We start from the raw sequence: 19,056 nt of genomic DNA, 5'->3' as shown, positions 1-19,056 counted from the left end.
GACATGATTTAATTTTTAATTATCTGAAGCAACAAAAATATTTTAAGTACTTTTCCTTTCTCACCATTATAGACTTATACTGTTAAGTGCAAGATTCCTAAAACAGACTTTTTTCTTTTTCTTTTTCTTCCTTTGTTAACCACACTTGCTACAAACACGTAAAGTAACAAGTTCTCATTGCACTGGTTATAAATACTGTAGGTCTACTTCATCAAATATCTGCAAAATAAAGCACCCTATTATAAGGGTAACAACTGTCTCAGCTTGTATAGGAAAAAAATGTGTTAGCACAGCATACAAACCTCCAAAGATCTATTGAATATTTGTAACAATGAGATATAAAACATGATTGAAACATAAAAATATTCATAGTATATTTATAAGACAATCTTCCAGTGGTAGTTATTGGACATTACGTTTCACACATACTGTACACACGCATACAGAGACACATACGCTCACTCTTGCTTCAAGACTGACTCTATAGCCCCCAGTGAAGAATGGCCTTTCTTTCAGAATAATAGTTTTTGCTCTAAGTATACAGCTATTTTCCAATGCATTTGATTCCAAAGTAACACAAAGGAATGATGTACTCACATGGCAAATATGTTGTATTATGAAAAGTTAGTCAATAAATATTGTTCTGCTACAGTAAATGTTGTGTAACAGTTTAGCCAACATGGTTCGCAATTGTATACAAAAGGGCAGTTTTTCTAAGTCCTTATCATATTACAAGTACTACAGCAAGGGCTTTCATCAGAAACCTCTCAAGTGTTGGTGATATTCCTCCCTTTGTTCACAATCAGCCTTAAAAAAAAAGCCCAAATCCCCCAAAAAGCAGCCTAGAATGAAGAATAAATTGTTCCAACAAATGTCTTTAAGAGCCATGTGCTTTCACATTATCTCAGCTTCCCTCTCCCTAACACGTTATGCATGTATACCACCTGCAGAAATCAGAAAAAGATGATTTATGCATATATGTGTTGTATACAAGGAGCTTTGTTCCTCCTCACCACACTCCGCCCTTCCAGCTCCTGGACCAACTGGTGCTGTAGCAGGAAGGCTGCAGTCATGAGATGCACTAGGGACTTCTCCCAGGTCACAATTCCCAGAGTCCTTTTCAAGCATTGTCAAGAGAGGGTGTGTCTAAGTGTGATTTTTTTTTTTTTTCCCAATGTATTTATTCATTTTTTGCTATAGAAGTTGTCTTTTGGGTTTGTGCTTTGTTTTTTCCTGTCATTTTCTCAAAGTACAGTAGTTTTAACAGCTAGAGAATTTTGAGCCCTCAGAATGGATTTTTTTTTTCTTTATTTATTCTTTAAGTGCATGATAAAGTTTTTGCCCTGTCATATGTGACTTTGCTTCCTCTCCCTCCACTGCCTCCAGGGAATACATCTCCCCAGGACCTAACAGCAGGCAGTTGCCAACGTCCTTCCCATCACGTCTCTCGCAGCGTCTGTGCTCTACAGGGTGGACGAGCTTTGTTTATAATCCCTCAGGATGACAGAGGCATAGGTCATGTCTGGGGGGGTGCAGAGCACCGACTCTGACACGGGGGAGCTGGGCACGGAGCTGCCCGAAGCCACCGAATCCCGGAAAGGGGACGGGGGCGTCAGCGCCGGTGAGTCTTCCAGGGTGAGCTTGCTGGTGGCCGGCTCCTCCTCCTCCTCGTCCTCTGGGTTCTTCTCATAAACATATCCCTGAATGAGCTTCAGCTTCTCACTTTCTGCTTCCTCAGACGGGGGAGACAGGGGCTCCCCGCTGAAGGCGGATGCCTGGAGAGGTGGCAGGGGTGGCTGCTGAGGAGGCCGCACACCATTCCCCGAGCCAGGCGTGGGGAGCACGGCGTTGAAGTCGGGGATGCCAGTGGCCAACTTGTTGACCACCCCTTGCAGCTGCTCCATGAGAGATCGAGGCTGCAGGGGCAGGGTCTTGGGGGACTGGTCAGGCAAGAAGAGGTGGGTCTCCTCCGCCGAGGCCTGCAGCGGGGGTGTCGTTGCCACCCGCCTGTGCACCACCATTGAGGGGCTGCCTGGCTTGTTGAGGCGGACGGGCTCTCTCTCTTCTTCCTCCACCACATTGTACAGAGTCTTGCTGCTGATGTCGGTAAAAGTCAGGCTCTTGGTTTGGCCGTGGTAGCTTTTAGTGAGGGGTTTGATCACGGCTGTCTGATTGCACCCTGTCTCCTGGCTCTTCACATGCACTGAGAGTCTGTGCCACATGTGCTCGCCCTTGGGAGCTTGTCTTCCACCTGGTTCAGACCATGACACAGACTTTCCATTAGAACTATGAATAAAATAAAGATGGGTTTATTTGCATTTACATTACACAGACATGGGCAATATAGCAAACAAGCCTACATAAATCCCAATTGTTTTGCCTCTTTAACATGCTCCCCAACCCCTGCCCCTCTCCCAGTTCTTCATATCCTCCCAGAAATACTGCAGAAGGAAACAACAGCATCTTTTAACAGCAGCAGTTACAGCAATTTTCATCCAAAGGAAATTACTCCACAATGGTTATGTGCCCCTTGGCCACCCTGGAAAGCCCAGCCTATGGAAAGGGCTCTGGGAAGACTGGTTGTGGTTTGAGGACCCTTAGCCTTTTCATTTTTTATCTAGGTTTGCTGACTGCACCTTGCAGGGGAAAGAGAAAAAGAAAAATAACATCACAGGAAGAGCTTTAATTAAGCCTGATTTACAGCTTATAGGAAACATTTTCAAACTGTTGAAAGATAAACATCCCACAGCCTTAGCCTTTGGCACCCTATATAGCAGGAGGAAGCATTAATAACCCCTCTTTTTATTCCCTACTCCCCATCACACTTGGGAACACATTAGCTATCACAGAAATGACAGGCACCCACCAGGGCCTCCTTCAGGTAGAAGGCAAAAGCATGCCCAATTCCTCTGCCTGCCCATCCCATGTGTCAGCCCTTTTTCACCTTCCCATGTCCAAACAAAGCCCCAGACAATGCCCCCTACTTAGGGACGTGCTGACACTGCAGGGACCCCTTGCAGGCAGTCAGGACAGACAGAACATAGTTATTCCCCAGTGACCACTATTTACAAACCAGGATAAAATGTTGGGACTGAAAACAGTCGGTTTGTGTGGGCAGTGGGAGGAACAAGCAGCAACACGATCACAGTGAGTCGAACCCTCCAACTCCTCATGTGGGCTGGATCCCAGTGTTTGGACGTTTGGCTGAGGGGAAACTGGAGGGTCAGATCCATAGCTGAGGAGTGACAGTGTTTTTACAGCTCCCTTGGCCTTGCAAAGAGCAGCACTCAAAGCAGAGTGATACCTCATTAGCAGCTGGTGGGACGGAGAGCTGAGCTTCAGAGGACCAAGCAATTGTTTAATTGCAGGTCAGGCAGTGGAGATCATTCATAAATTACAATATGCATCACCTGGGTGGAAACCAAAGACTAGAGAGAAATTCTGAGATTATGTGTATGAACCAGCCTTATCTCAGGGTTTCATCCCTCAGGGGGCAGAAGTAAACAAAGGATTAAAATTCAGGCCCTGTGATTGCAGTGCAGGTGGGAGGCAGGGGTGGGAGGCTGGCACAGCAGTGCTGCCTCGTGGTGCTGCACACACCAGGGGAGATCACTTCCCTTACATACAGCCTGCAATATTTTTTTAGTATTTTGCTTTTTCTTGCACTTCTCTTTCTCAGGGAGTAAATAATTACCCATTGAATTTTGTGAAAATATTGTTGGCTAACTTTGTCGTAACTGGGAGAAATTGGTACAACACAGATAATGAAAAACTGGCAAAAGGGAAAGAAATGTACATAATAACGTGGCGCTTTTCTGCTTAGCAGTAAATATTCCTAGAGAAAAAGAGAATTTGTGCAGGATCCAAGCAGTGAGGTTCATCTCCAACTCTGGACCTATGACTCATTATCTTGGTAGGAACTGGCTCACCAGAAGAGGCCAATCTAAAAAATTCATAACTCCCCCAAGCACGTAGCTGGTAGGACCTGGAGATGTTTGGATTTAGAGCTTTAACATGGAGAAAAACAAGGTAGATGAGTTCCCAGCTGGCTAGAATGAAACCTCTTTATAGTTATTAATGAAAAGATAAGAATGAAGGTTTAGAAGCACACATTTTTGATCAAAATGAGGTCTGATATGACATTTTTTTGAAGTGCTATAGAGATAAGCAAATGACTATAGCTGTTGGGTGTGAAAGATTTTTAAAGTAATGTTTTAAAATATAGAGATTTGCAAACTCTTCACACAGAAACATTTTGTCTGCTTTGAGTTCAAAACAAGTCTGTTCTTGTAGAGAGGAAAATAAGTCAACCGCTCTCATTGTATTTTTGCTGATGCTATTGCTTACAAGTACTGCAAAAGGCTTTTCTGGAAAAACATGATGATTATCTGCTGTCTTTTATGCTAAGTCCACTTCTGCATCATTTACTTCTTCATATCTAGCTCTGGTGCATCATCGCACTTTCGAATCCCTCCTCACACCATCTGTTTAGTATCTATCTTACTTTGTTCCCAAGATCTTGTATTTTACATCAAAGGCAAGCGCTGTTATTTTAAGGAGCTCACTACCTCTGCCTTCAGATCTTCCTCCTATTCAGTTCTTTTTCCTCCCCCTCACTCTCAAATCCTGCTCTCCTGACTTCTTTCTTCTGTAGCACTCTCCATAACATACTTAATTGAGCCCAAGTCAACAGCCATACTTAAATCAAACTGTGCTGGGACTACAATACCCACCCATGAACAAACCACTTAATCAGGTTTCATCTGTTACCAACTTGCTCTACAGGGAAAGCTGGTGCTGCTGGCACCTTGCCTCCACCTGCCAGGCCTCCAATAGCCTTGTGACAAATAGCTTTAGAGCCGCAGTGGCTCTTCACGGGGTCATTCAGGCGATTTCCACCAGGAAAACCTCTTTCTGTTATGACTCTCCTCAGTCTTTTGTTCTGGCTCTTTCCCTCAACTTACTCTGCTTGCTGTGTCCGTGCACCACGAGCCTGTCAATCAGTTGTATTTGAGATGGAGTCAGGAGATTGTCGTGGCAGTACCTGGGCTCTATCTTGCTGGGCAGCAGGCAGGCAGTCATGCAGTTGGTGCATTTAGGCAGAATTAACTATTAACATACAAGAAAAAAAAAAAGCCTGCTATCCTGAAACAAAGACTAGTCACCCTGAATGGTATTAATTGACACTTAGGCAAAAAGTAAAGATGGGGCTGGAAAAGCTCTGACCAGAAGTGAATATTGGCTGGACATGAATCAGCTCACATGTGCAAAGCAATGTGACAGTCCTAACTGCATGGTCACCATTTGCTAAGCGATCATCACACTTTTTTTGAAGGCTGCACCAATGGGAGAAGGTTAAAATCAAAATTATCTTTCATAATGGGGGAAAGGATGCTTTTCAACACAAAGGACAGTGTCATGGCTGGGTTATAGAAAACATGATACTCTCTGCTCAGTGAAAACTGATGTCTTCTTGCTTTTGTCATTAAGAGATGCCTATGCAGGTATTTATTTGCCTTTCCTAACTTTCTCTCTCCATTATAAAATTTCCTACAGAGTTTAGACTTCACACACAGTGCTTGGCAGTGAACTTCTTGGAGTCTCAAGTGACATTAAGGTTTATAGTCATGTTTATCCAGCATAACTATTTCTTCATATCTTTGTATCTAGCCTAGATGTCTAGATAGGCCCTTGGTGTGGTGGTTTTACTGTGCTGGGCAGCTAAACCCCACAACCGCTCTCTCACTCCCCCTCCTTTAGATAAGGAGGGGGAGAAGTAAAGCAAAGAACAACTCACGGGTTGAGATAAGGATAATTTAATTAAAGGGAAATAATTATAATAATTAAATAAAGACTACCATGAACTAAACAATTTAACTAAGGGGAAAATAAAAGGGAAAGGGGAAAAGGGAGGAAAACAAACAAACAAAATAAATGAAAGCTATATGGAAGTGCAGAGGAAAGAAATTACTCTCTACTTCCCACAAATGAGCGATGATTGACCACGTCCTTGAAGCAAGGCCTCAACGCACGCAGCCGGTGTTCGAGAGGAGGACCGACGTCTTCTCAACGAGAGCCCACCCCTCCCCTCTTCTTCCTGTTTCCACCTTTTATTGCTGAGTGTGACACCACATGGTATGGAATATCCCTTTGATTGGTTTAGGTCAGCTGCCCTAGTGATGTTTCTCTCCTCACTTTTTTGCCCACCCCCTAGGAGGGTTAGAGAAAGGCCCAACGCTGTGCCACTGCTGCTCAGCAGTAGACACAACACTGGTGTGATAACACTGCTGTTCCAGCTACAAGTACAGAGTACGGCACTGTATGGGCTGCTGCCGGGAAAGTTAACATTCCAGCCAGACCCAGTACACTTGGGTACCCTTTTAACACATAAGATGGGTTTGGTTTCACTAGATAGGCAACAGCATATATGGATTTTCACTGCAGTTTCTGAACTTTCTTCACAGCTTCGTCTAGAGCTTTTGTATTTTAGGGGAATAGGCACAAGCACATTACTGGTGTGAGTTTGTGTTACATGTGTGAGTTCCGTCAGCAAATCTATTGCTATTTTTCCTCAGTAATTCAAAGTGCTATTTTTAATACATGTACCAATTTTTACAATGTTTTCACTGCACAACTCTGGGCTAGTCAGTCACTTTCACATATTTCCAGCTGATGATTATAGACACTAAACAAGCCAGAAAACAATTTCAAACCTTAATAGTTACTTACAGAAAGTCTTTAAAAGAAATGATGTGCCCAAATCCAAAACAGCAATCCAAAATATCCCTGCCCAGCCATTCCTCAGCTGAGGACATGCCTACAGCATTTTAGGTGGTTCACTGTTTTTTGTTAAGGGTCTCCATATGCCCAAAATCTTGTTCCTGCTTGTGACTAAGACTGCCTCAGTCTGAAGACCCAACACAGTCAAAGAGGAGAGTCCTGCTCCTGATAGTGCCTAGGGTATTCGACCTTGTTGGCTTCCTTGGAGTGAAACCTGGGAACCCTGCAACAGTTAGTTCTTCCTCATACAGCATGGTCCTGAAGATGTCTTGGTTCAGACATCGGATGGCAAAGGTTTCTTCATATTTTAGAGACTGAATGTTCCTGAGGTAGAAGATGGTTGGCCCATCTCCAAATACCAGTGGTCTGTAGTAAACTAGTCTGTACAGCTCTCTGATCCTATTACATTTCGCCAGTGAAGTTATAGCCTGAGACCCAGAGCATAAAGAATTTGGTGAACTTTCCATCCCGTGTGCTTGAGCCTTTGTCTTTTTTGCCTTGATTTTTTTTGTGCATAAAAATCCTTAAATGACACCATAAGGAAAAGTTAAACAGAGTGATATACCCAGGTTGCTTCAATGAGGTTAGCTTTAGGAACCTATATGATATTGAGAAATGGCTCCTCATCTGATGTAGTGTTTGTCACTGCCAGAGTGAAACAGCTGGGGATGCAGTTAGGCAAAGTGCTTGAGGATGAAAAAGAAGGGACATTTCAGGAAATGCTAGATTTAATTCCTTGATTCCTTTTGAGATACAAGAGCTTTGTTTGGTTACCTTTAGAGGGCAGATATATAGGATTGTTTTTGTTTGTTTGTTTGTTTGTTTGTTTGTTTTGTTTTTTAAGCAGCAGTGGCAATCAATCAGCAGAAAAGATTATAGAAGAAAGAAGTTCCCTTTCTTTCATTGTCAGACTGATGTTTTGGTCAAGCCTACCTCCTCATAATCACTATAGTAACTGTTTGAAATGTCACTGCTGGTAGGAGGCATTGGGATAACCTAGTGTGAAACTAAAATTTTAGGAATGAACAATAAATGCAAGGGGCTGTCAATTTTGTAAACAAAAATTAGGTCCAAACCAAACCCTAAACTATTTGATCAGCAACCAGGTAAGGCCAGTGTCAAGTGCTGCCCAGTCAACAAATGATGCTCTCCCCTTCACAGATTACCCTCCTAGGCAGGGGAATTTCTGCACTGCCTACAGAAAAGCAAGTAGCCGTTGACAAGCTTTCTTCAACTCTGCAGCCATGTAATCAGCAGTAATGAGCCCAAGCAGAGCTCTGTCCCACAGCAGCCTCACCGCTCCCAGGACCCAACCTAAATAGTTTAAGATTTAAGGCTAGTACCTGCACTGCAGCACACTGCAGTGTTTCGCTTCTGTCTCTAAGGTCTCCTCCATCATAGTATTCACTGCAGTAAGGCCGCTGTGGCATGAAATTTGACCTAGGGAGTGAACTGCCTTTCATCCAGCTTAGGGATATCTCCCTGTGCTAAGAAGGACCCTCTCCTTCGGGCCTTTAAGCCAGTGGGAGCAGCCAGCCCCGCCACTCATTAGCAGAGCAGGGCATGCTGGTTAACATGTTCTTGCAAGCGTGATTTTTAAAAGCATTCCTTCCAAGGGCTTATCTTTTTTACTAACCCAGGTTTAACCTCTCTGTGGCTCACCCTAGAGTGAGGGGCCCATCACCCTCCCACCACACTCTGGGCATACACAGTCTAAGCATACACAATCCAGTGTATGCTCAGGATTTTTGCTGATAAATATCACTTTTTATCACCTAAAAAAAAAATAAAAAAAAATCACAAAACAACTTCAGCGTTAGTCCATCTACAATGCAATCTCTTCTTCAGTGATAAGAGGATCTTACAACAGTTCTCACAGCGTGACTCCAACTCTTTCTTTGGTGCTGTATAATTAGAGCAAAGTTTAACCTCCCACTGGTGTTTCAGGAAATTCAAATTACTGAACTAACTTTTCTGTGTCGTTCCCCTCCCTTCCTTCGGGACAAAACAAAATGCTTGCCTTGCACATGGGACACAACGTTCTATGTAAATTAGAGAGCTATTTTAAATGTACCATGGAAGCAGCTACACAAAAAACAGGTATACACAAACTGCAGGAAAACAACGCTGTCCCACTATACCACAGGGGCAGAGCCTGATGAGACCTGGGGTTGCAGTGGGTGTGCACAAACCCAGAGCCACCTTTCTAATCCCCTGCCTTGCCACAGGCTTGTGTCAAGTAAATCTAACCTAGTTATTCCTTGTTACTCTGCTGCAAGAGGTAAATGTTACTTTCATAATAACATTTCAGAGAACAATTTCAGAGAATAATTCACTGATAATACCAGCAAATGTAATTATAACTGCTAGTATTAATTTTTAGTCTCATCTGAAAATGCAGAAACTATGTCACACTTCAGTCATCTATCTAATTATTAGTGACAAAACTTTTGGTTCACCAGTATGTTTTGCTACACAGAAATGATTAAAAATAAGTTACTGCAAATAATTTGGAGAAATATATTTGCAGAACTTGCAAAGTACTCCTGATCTGATAGCTTTGACATTATTAAAATGTCCCCAAATTGCGAAGCAGGTTGCAGCTTGCAAACTGTTCATTAAGTATTTTGAGAAGAATAACAAGTAGCTACTAAATAAATATGTGTTGCTTGGAGAAAACAACTTATTATAACAGATAATACAAAGTTCAGGATAATGAACAGTTTGTCCTAAACAGCAGGCAAATTCTTCCAGTGTTCAAGAAATGAAGATCAAAAACCTGCAAATCAAAGTGAATTTTAAAAAGTAATCTTATTATTGAAAAAAAATAATAATAATGAAATCTGTTTATTTTGTTGTTACTGATAATTTAAAAACAGCCAATATTCAGAATGAGTACATCCTACAGGATGACCATTGTATTGTTTTGAGGTTTTCAAAGTTAGTGCACAAGAAATGCGTGGTGTAAATCATCATAGATTCTCTGTGGCACCTCTATCAATGGAGAAGCACATTTGTATTACTTGAAGATGTGCCTCATGCTGCACACTTGAATAAATGTATACAGCAGTGCAGTCATTGACAATACCTTAACTGAAACATTTTTTTTTTCAGACAGGCTTGAAAAGGAACACAGCTAATGCAACCTGAAAACTGAAAATTACAATGTGTTGAGCAAAGGAACCTGGAAAGCTGAGGAACACAGGAAGAAAATGATAGAATGAAATTAATTTAGGAAAAGCGTAGGCAGCAATAACTAAGACAAAATAGGCTGTAGAACTATAAAGCTATAAAGATCAACAACCTTCAAATACATTATTTTAAAAGAAGTATTGCAGAAAAAAAAGATCTAGAGCTGCTGTTGGATCAGAAATTAATGGGTTTCGTATATAAACAAGCCACAAAATAGTTGACAAATTTTGTGTTCCCCACTCAAAAGCACCATACCATGGTACAGAGATTCCTTTAGGAATGTGTAGGGAAGACCTTTCCTATAAATGCAGATTCATATTAATTAACATTATGGTAGATTTTTCCTTGCTTTCTTTAATTCCTCTGTGGTTCTGTGGACACCACATTTTTAACCAGAAAGATATTGGCAAATGGGATGCCATATAGAGAACAGCAATAAAAAGCCCCATCAGGAACAGAGAAAAAAAGTTCATGAGAGAAAGCTGAACTAACTGAATACGTTCAGTTTGATGAAAGAACTCGGTAACAGATTTCAAACATCTGAACGGCATTAACACGGAGAATGGAAGATATTCCACATAATGAGTAGATGCACAGCTGAGAACCCTAGGTGAAGTTACAAAAGGGAAAATTATTCTGAAAATCCAGAATATTTCCTAGCCAATAGCTGTATCATGACAGGAATAAATTCCTAATAGTTGCTCTGGATATTTGTTGCCAAAAAGTGTGCAACAGTTTTATAGCAGTAAATGAGGTTTTTCTCCACCATAACTTGGCAGATTCTCTGGTATATTTGTGAATAAAATAAACTCCCGTCAGTTTAAACAGCGCTCAAAGAGACACCAGACTTGTTGTAACATGCTGCTGGTGGGAGGGCCAGCATTTCGAATGCAGCCTTAACCCAGTTGTCACAGGAAGCTTAGTCATGAGGCACCCCATTTTTAATAGATCTAGCTCTAATATGCTGCAGGAGATAAACCAGCGAGCAAGGGCTGTGGCTTTTCTGGGTGTATCTGGACATTTCCATGGCAACAAACGTGCAGCTTCAGGAGAAAAGAGCCCGGAAGCTCAAAGCTGATGTTTCTGAGTTTATTAAGATGACAATCAGTTTTTATTATTCTATATTTTCATGGCCCTGCATTTTTGGCCATCTCCAGGATCACACGGAAAATTGAGATCAATGTTAGCACAATAACCAATGCTAAGTATTGCGTGCATCAAACACAAAAGTTTGGAGCCCCTCCAGCTATCTGCCTGTAACTGGAAGGCGAGGGAAAATGTAACAGCCTTGGTGATTTCTAGCATGTTGGGGCAGCAAAGTGAGGCTTCCCCGGTGAAATCCAGACTGGCTGACTGCTGCGGTTTTGCTGGCTGAGACCTGGGCATGAGGCCAGGAGGTGGTGATGGACATCCAGTGAGATGGCGGATGCCTGACTTTGTGCAGCTCAGCCTGGCCGCCAGGCCATGGGTTGCCAGAGGAGGATGCCCCTTCCCCTGGCTGCAGTGCAGCACTGCTGAGCCTCTGAAAGCACTGATTCTGCTGGAGGGAGAGGGAAGCCTGAGGGGCAGAGGAGGCGGAAGAAGCCGAAATAGCAAGCTTCATGCTCAGGAGGTCTGAAAAGCTCAGCTGCTTTTTAAAGCCTTTCTTATCTGTGCTGCTGCCACAAGTGTTTGAAGTCCCATGGACTGCTTGGCATCGCACCAGAGGTGCTTCTCAGGAGATCATGTGAATGAGGATTTTTTTTTTTTTTTACAAACTTAAAAAAAAAAAATCCCAAGCGCTGTCATGCAAAGAGCATGAGCTTCAGCCTTCCCCATGCTCAGGAATTTTATTCTTTGTATCCATGCTTTTTGAATATAATCTGTTGTTGCATTTGCCTTTCTTTGATTCCTAATGGTCAGATTCCTATTTCATCACCCATTTCTGTCTCCAGATATACAGTTGGCAATCTGTGCCCCGCAAATCTGCAGCATTAGCTCTACACCAGAAAAGAAGGACGTATTGTTAGACAGAAGTTAATAACAAAATGTTTGTACTTCTTCTTACACTGGCTTTGCAAAATTTTTGTTTCAGGGAGGCAAATCTGGTTGCTGCCCAGGCCCTGCATAACCATCACTGCTGCACCAAGTCTATGATGTAGACTAACTCTATTTCTTCTGATCTGCGAGTCAGAGGGGCAGATTTGGTTGAATTAACATCACTGCTACCTGCCCACAAGTTGCACAGCCTGTGCATTCCAGAGGCTGGAATGTTTTGTGGCTGATTATAGGAGCTGAACGGCAGCTTGGGCTGCACAGGGACTGTGCTGCTCAAAATGCTGCGTAAGTGCCTCAGAGGCAGATTTCTACCTCATCACTGCACAACCTTCCCTGGGGCAGGGAGCAGGACTGCTTCACATCTGCAGTTTATCAGATGGAAAAGATCATAAATCTGTCCTGGAAAAAAAGGAGGCGAGGCCTTTCCGTTTCTGCAAGAGCTAGCATGTTTTCTCCACTGAGTTTGTGTATGCTTAAGAGAAGGCAGTATTTGCACTTTTATTTTTGAACAGCTGAACTTTGTTCCTGTTCACTGAATGGAGAATATTCAGAAGCTGAACGTCTTTCAAGATCTGTAACAGTAAAATTTTCTCTGCTATTCTTTAGAGATATGCTAGGGCAGCTCTTTGTTCCTGTGTCAGATTCTGTAGTTTTTATTTACTGCACATCATTTCCCTACTCAGTGAATGCCACCAAACCAGCGTTTTCTGTGTTCCCTCTGCTGGCTTTGGAGCAGCAGTTCACTAACGAGCGCAGTTAGTGAGAGCTGTGCACAGCAAAGGTATCTTGCTATGAGACAGCCACTGGATTTTTGTTTAAAGCACACAGATTAATGTCATCTCCATGCAAAAGTGTAAAGAAAAAAAATAAAAGTTGGCTAAATGGAAAAAAGAAGATACAATTAGTACAGAAAAGGATGTATTTGCAAAGTTGCAAGCATTTACAAATAAAAGTGAAGGCTTTTTCTTTTTTTTTTTTTCTTTTTCTTTTTTTTTTTCTTTTTTTTTTTTTCTTTTAAGTAAAAGCTGCAAAAAAAAAAAAATGTTGAGTGCCCTCTTCATCACATCTGGACAATCAGATTAAGGCATTGTGTGAAACAGGGGACATAAGCAAATTTCCCATCTTTAATGGCATGCACCACATTTGTCCCATCATTAGACATGATAAACCAATGAGAAAGAGAAAGCAAGGGGTAAAACCACTCTTTGTCATGCAGCTTCTCTTACACATTCACTGCAGTGTGGGATTTTTCAAAGCTGCACATGTGCCGACGGACACTGGCTGGTGGGCGAGAACTCTGGCTGCCTCTTCCTGAAGATTGAAAAGAAAAAGACACCCAGTGAGTGGTTATACACATGTGCACACATGGTGGTTTTACCACTCGATAGGGTGCCTGTCCCTGACCTACGTCTAAGGCTCACTGTGGTCCTTCCCATATTTTTTCTTCTTCCTTGGGCCAGTCACCTCAACCTCCATGTAGGTTTCTCCTTGGCTCCAGCATGGTATTGTGTAAAATGGGTTCTCGTGGTGGTTGACCCCATTTTGTCTGCTGAGCCCTGATGCACTTTATGCCCAGATGGCAAGGGCTGCTGTGCACTCAGCTGTCAGTGGGAATTCTCCCCTGGTATTCTCAACACAGGGTTAAATGATGAAAAAGGAGCATCTGCATTTCTCATCTTATCTACAAAAGCATCAACAAAATTTTTGTTGGTGTAGTTTTTAATATATACAGCTCCTGATTTTTCTCTGTGTCTCTTATTCCCACAATATGGTTTTCTAACTGTTTGTATTTTTTTTTGTTTGTTTTGTTTTGTTTTATTTTGTTTACCTCTAGCTAAACCTAGTCACTAGGTTTCATTATATGTGATTTCATTGTATGTGTTTCTTTTTTCCTATTGACACATTGGCCTTTTTGAGGTAGACGTGAAATGAAGTCTCCCAGCCACTCTATCTCTGAAGATAATTCCAAAAAGGATTGCAGATTTCAGTTTTGGACATTAATGTAAGACAATTTCCACTATATTTTCTCCTCTCCCTTGCCCTATAAAGCAGATGCAAGCTCTCATTTATGTTCCCCAGTATCAATAAAAATATATTAACACGCGCGTGTTTTGACAAAAATGTCGGGTATTTTTGCACATGAAATGTGTCAATGAATTTCTGAAGAAAAAAAAAAAAAAAGTTGTCATTGTATTGCAAATAAAATGCAAATAAAACTCAGCATTTCTCCCCATCAAACAAATAATCATTGTGCATGCTTGCCAGACTTCTGTTTACCTCAAAACAACAGATTCATGGATGGTATGTGCATGTACTACATACTCAGTACAGCTGCCAATAAGCCAAAAAAGCCATTCTTTTCACCACATACTAAAGCACAGGAGCACAACATGATGTACACAGAATACATGCATACCCATTTTGGAGAGGTAGATGCCTTGAGATGACTTCTGAACTATTATGAATAAAACACAAATAAGACATACTGCTGAGCAATTTTGTAAACCTACTCACTTTGAAGCTTCTAGAATAATTAAATTCTTTACCAGGAGTAATGACATCTCTGAGATTTAACAGTTTAAAGGAGATAATAATTAGGAACTTATCTACTGTACTCTCTCCTACATCCTATTGAAGTTACAGAGATTATTAAACTTCTGATTAAACAGAACATCCAACATAACTACAGACCTTTGCTTTTCTTCACCTATTGACAGAACAAGAGCTTCCTACTTTCTGTGGTTGGTTTGTAAAAAGTTGAAATTAGTAGTTTATTCAGTCACAGGAGATAATTTTACAAAACATGTAGCAAGGTGAGATTGATTATCCAAGAGAAAAATACCATTCTGAACATATTTCACATATACACACATGCCGTATGCACAACAGAGGGCACACAGCCACAGACAACCTTGCTCAAGGACCTTGGAAAAGGTGGAAAACTTCTGTTTCAGAGTACTTCTCTGAACCTGGGTCTTTGTGAGGCAACATGCTTTACCAGTCATTGTTCTTCAGCTAGTGCCATATGCTGCCACTTCTGGCTTCTTTAGCTGCATTCCTTGTTTCCCACCCTGTACTTCTTTTTATGCAGATACATCCCCAGAGTGAGCCCAGAGCATTTTGCTCTCCAAGCTCTGGGCATCTGTAGGTCTTGTTTTGAAATCCTGCTATGTGAAAGGAAGAAAGAATCCTGCTTCCTTAGTCCAAAATGCTTCCTACCATTCAAAACACAGTGAATTATTTTCTTACTGTCATTGCAGATGTGCTCCTCGGCCAAAATCAAACACATATGCTACATATGTAGCAGCATGCAACCTCCTAAATGCCTTGTCAAGTTTGCATTTGGTGGGAGACTGCTGTTTGAAGTGCTGCCATGCTCCACCAAAGCAGTGGTTTGCCTGTCGGTCAAAGTCAGGGGGATCCCCACATGGTGATACACAGGATATGCACTACAGAAATCAGAATCCCAAGGTTCACACTTCAGTAGAATTTGGATTTGGATTTAGAGTGAAATTTAGATTTATAGTGTTGTGGGAAATTCAGTGCACGTGCTAATTATGCTTCAGTGAACTATTTTGCCATAATTAACCATTGTCAGCTGTATAAGTAATGATAAATGCTCTTGCAATATTCAGTTTGAAGTATCCTCATAGGCTTGCTTGCTCTTACTAGTAGTGTGTGGCAATACTCTCTTTACTTTTTTTTTTTTTTTCATCCTATTTCTAATTAGGATGTATCTCCTCCCTTCTTCCTCCTGGCTTTGCAGGGAGTGATGACATTTCACACATTCCTCTGGTTACCAAAAATTAGGTACCCTGCCCACCTTTAAAAATTCTGTTTAAAGGGCCATTTTGGGGGGCTGTCTTCTAAACAATAAAGGTAATTCCCATTGAGTCAATGACACTTATTTGTTTCCTGAGCCCAGAGGCAGGATGGATCTTCTGTGTGTTTGAATGAGGAGTTGCCATACCATAGCAAAAGCATATGAACTGCTTTCTGATGAAATCCTGGGTGCAGTAACAGGGAGCCTGCCAGAGAAAGCAGGGTGACAGTGCAGAGGGGTCCTGAAGGAAGAGGATTAATTACTTTACATTCTTTGAAGCAGAAACATGCTTCTAGACAGTTGGTCAGAACTCAGGCTAGGAAGCAGGGCTGTAGAAATCTGCAGTGAGGAAAGTAAAGGGAAAGGCTCTGAGGGAAAAGTCACTCTTGCCACTATGTTTTCTCTTAAGTGTAAATGAATCATCCCATGAGGCAAAGAGCTGTGTCAGGATTGTAGGAAAGTGTAAAATTTCTATCTATAGTGTTTTCTATCCGAATAACTATGAAACATTCACCTTCTGCCCTGGAATTACTCTCTCTGTCCATCTAGACTGTCCACACAGACACAGACTGAATGAATCTGTCTGGTATCCAAGATAATATAAATGCGGGATGCTGTGTTACCTATCATCTGAAGCCAGTCAAAGATCTTCCACACTAGATGTTGTCTGAGCCATAAGAAAAACTTTCACATCTGATTCCATGATTTCCCATAGTCAAAAATATACAAGAAAGCACAGCCCCAGGTTTAACACAACCTAATTTGAAACAACTGAGCATTGATTACATTAGGAAGATAGTAAGTGGACAGAATTAAAGAGAAGTGGTGGTGGCATCACGCTGATACTTACAGTGGCATGATTGTCCTGAATCATTTCCTAGTTTTTATTCTTTATTAATTTATATGTAACCCTTAACTTCAGTAGAGGGAGGGAGAAGGCTTGTGCCACCTGCCCTGTGCATACTACCATCACAGCCTGGACTATTGCCTGCTCTAGCATTCAGACTGACTGCCCTCCTCACTCCAAAGGGGCAGCTCTGCAACAACACAAACTTTCCAGCCTGCTGTCTACTTCCTTGACTCCTTAGCAGCCTATGAGGTGACTGGGGAGGTATGCATACCTTGGATGTAGAATCAGATCAGTAAAGTGCTCAACAGAACTCCCACCCCCAATTCTCTTGCCAATCTAAATCGAACATCTTCTGAAGCAGAAGCATCAGCTTCTGATGTTTGTGTCCTTTAAAGTTCAGGTTTTATGTATAATTGTCATAGCTGGATCAAAAGCTATCCATTATAAAAGAAGCAAGCCCAGGTCCTTCTCCTGTAAGAAGAGGAGTTGAATTTCAATACCTTTTGCAGGAACCAGAATCTGATAGAAGATTTCTGCAATATTTAAAGCAATAGATAAAGTTGGGAAGATAAACTGGTTTTCAGTACAGATTCCTTTTTAAAACACAAACCCTGCCTTCTAACCAAGTGAAGGTTAGAAATAATTGCTCTGAGTTTTAACTTAATTATGCTAATCAATTGGACAGTGGCAGTTTTTGGAAAGAAAGAAATCATTAACAGCTGCAGAGCAGAGAGAGCTGTAAGTAGGAGGGAGGCTACATTGTCATTTGCCCTTGCCAGGCAGGGTGAGGCACACGGGTAGTTACTACCCATGGAGGACAGAGGAGCAGGAGAGATTTTTGCAATGCATTTTCTCTGTTGAATTGTGGGCATCTGCTGAAGAGGACAGAGGGGTCACTGGGCTGAACACAGTCCTAGTAAGATGCTCGGAAAGACTCAGAGCAGAGCTAAAGCTGCACCTCATGTCACCCCAGGCCAGCATGAGCCAGCTGTGTGCCCAGGGGAGCATCCAGCCCTCCATGCCAGCACAGCCCTGGGTGTGATTGCTCAATGAACTGGCAGGGTATGATGGGGACAACTAATGTGGGTTGCAACTAAACCAAAAAAAAAGGAAGAGGGGAGTGGGGGAAAGATGAGTTCCCTGCTCCAGTTAACAGCATCCAGGCACTTGTCCCTGTGTAAGTGAAGGGGCAGCATGGGGTAAGGAAGGCTTTGGGTGTCATTTCTGGCTTAGGGCAGCTTAAAGCATTTGTGGATTTATAGGCTATGATAGTCCAAAGCAGCTGCAGGCAAATATCTCGGCTGTCCAGGATGGCAGCAGGAGAGATTTCTGAGGTAAGATATAAAACTGAAGACTGAGCAATGTGTATAATGGACGTTTCAGAGAATATTAGAAAGTAAAGAAAGTCCAAACTTCCTGTCAACTACAGATATCCTTGGGGCCATACATTGCACCTGCTTGAGCCTACACTTCCCCTCCACAAGGTCCCAGGGTGCAGAGGCAAGCCCCCGCTGTGCACACATGAGTTTCAAGGACCTTTGCGGAGCTGCTGGCCTGTCCCTGCACACCCATGGCATTAGCCTGCCACCGGGGCACAAAAGCTGGTGGCAGCACCCACGAGCCAAGAGCTCACAGGGCTCTTCCTGCAGTCATCTGCGCTGCTGTGTATACTTTCAAGCATAGCACCTCATTGCTCCCAAGTCTGCTCAAGGTAGCTAATCCCTTCATGGGAGGTTACTCAGATTCTGGGATCTGTGTCTGTTTTTTGGTGGTGGTGGTGGATGGTTTGAAGGTATTTTGGGTTTCCTGTTGGATGGCTGTTTTGGGGGCTTTGGGATGTACAAAAGGGATAATGTGGAGCAAGTTCCAGTTTCCAAGCAATCCTAGATCTGGGAATGTAGGGCTTGTAAGTCAGCCCAAACTGGCTGGACCAAACCATCTGAAGGGACCTAGGTTGTGCCATGAAAAGAAATGGCCATAAGAGAACACAAAAGGAAGAATATTTTCACAGAATCACAGAATTTCCTAGGTTGGAAGAGACCTCAAGGTCATCGAGTCCAACCTCCAACCTAACGCTAACAGCCCTCCACTAAACCATATCCCTAAGCTCTACATCTAAACGTCTTTTGAAGACTTCCAGGGATGGTGACTCCACCACTTCCCTGGGCAGCCTGTTCCAGTGCCTAACAACCCTTTCAGTGAAGAAGTTCTTCCTAACATCTAACCTAAAACTCCCCTGGCTCAACTTAAACCCATTCCCCCTCGTCCTGTCACCAGGCACGTGGGAGAACAGGCCAACCCCCACCTCGCTACAGCAAAGTCTTCCACTCTACAGAAGTAGAGTGGAAGACTACTGTCCTGAGCTTGAAGTAAG

General features: G+C 42.4%; 1 protein-coding gene across 2 annotated transcripts in view; it reads right to left on the bottom strand.

Moving 5' to 3' along the window:
* Positions 1-1,088: 1,088 nt before the first annotated feature.
* GRM1 (glutamate metabotropic receptor 1) overlaps positions 1,089-19,056 on the bottom strand; it is a gene marked incomplete at both ends in the record, with an annotated part of 182,539 nt that continues 164,571 nt past the window's right edge. Inside the window, one exon of one of the 2 annotated variants that reach the window (XM_082757757.1) lies at positions 1,089-2,286. In XM_082757757.1, the coding sequence (XP_082613883.1) occupies positions 1,464-2,286 (823 nt within the window). Of the gene's footprint in view, positions 2,287-13,259; positions 13,321-19,056 lie in introns of those variants that run through there. The other variant, XM_082757758.1, reaches the window with a different exon arrangement.

The sequence above is a fragment of the Aythya marila genome (genome assembly GCF_965140915.1).
Source record: "Aythya marila genome assembly, chromosome: 3".
In the NCBI taxonomy this organism is placed as follows: domain Eukaryota; kingdom Metazoa; phylum Chordata; class Aves; order Anseriformes; family Anatidae; genus Aythya; species Aythya marila.
This window is presented reverse-complemented; position numbering and strand designations above follow the sequence as displayed.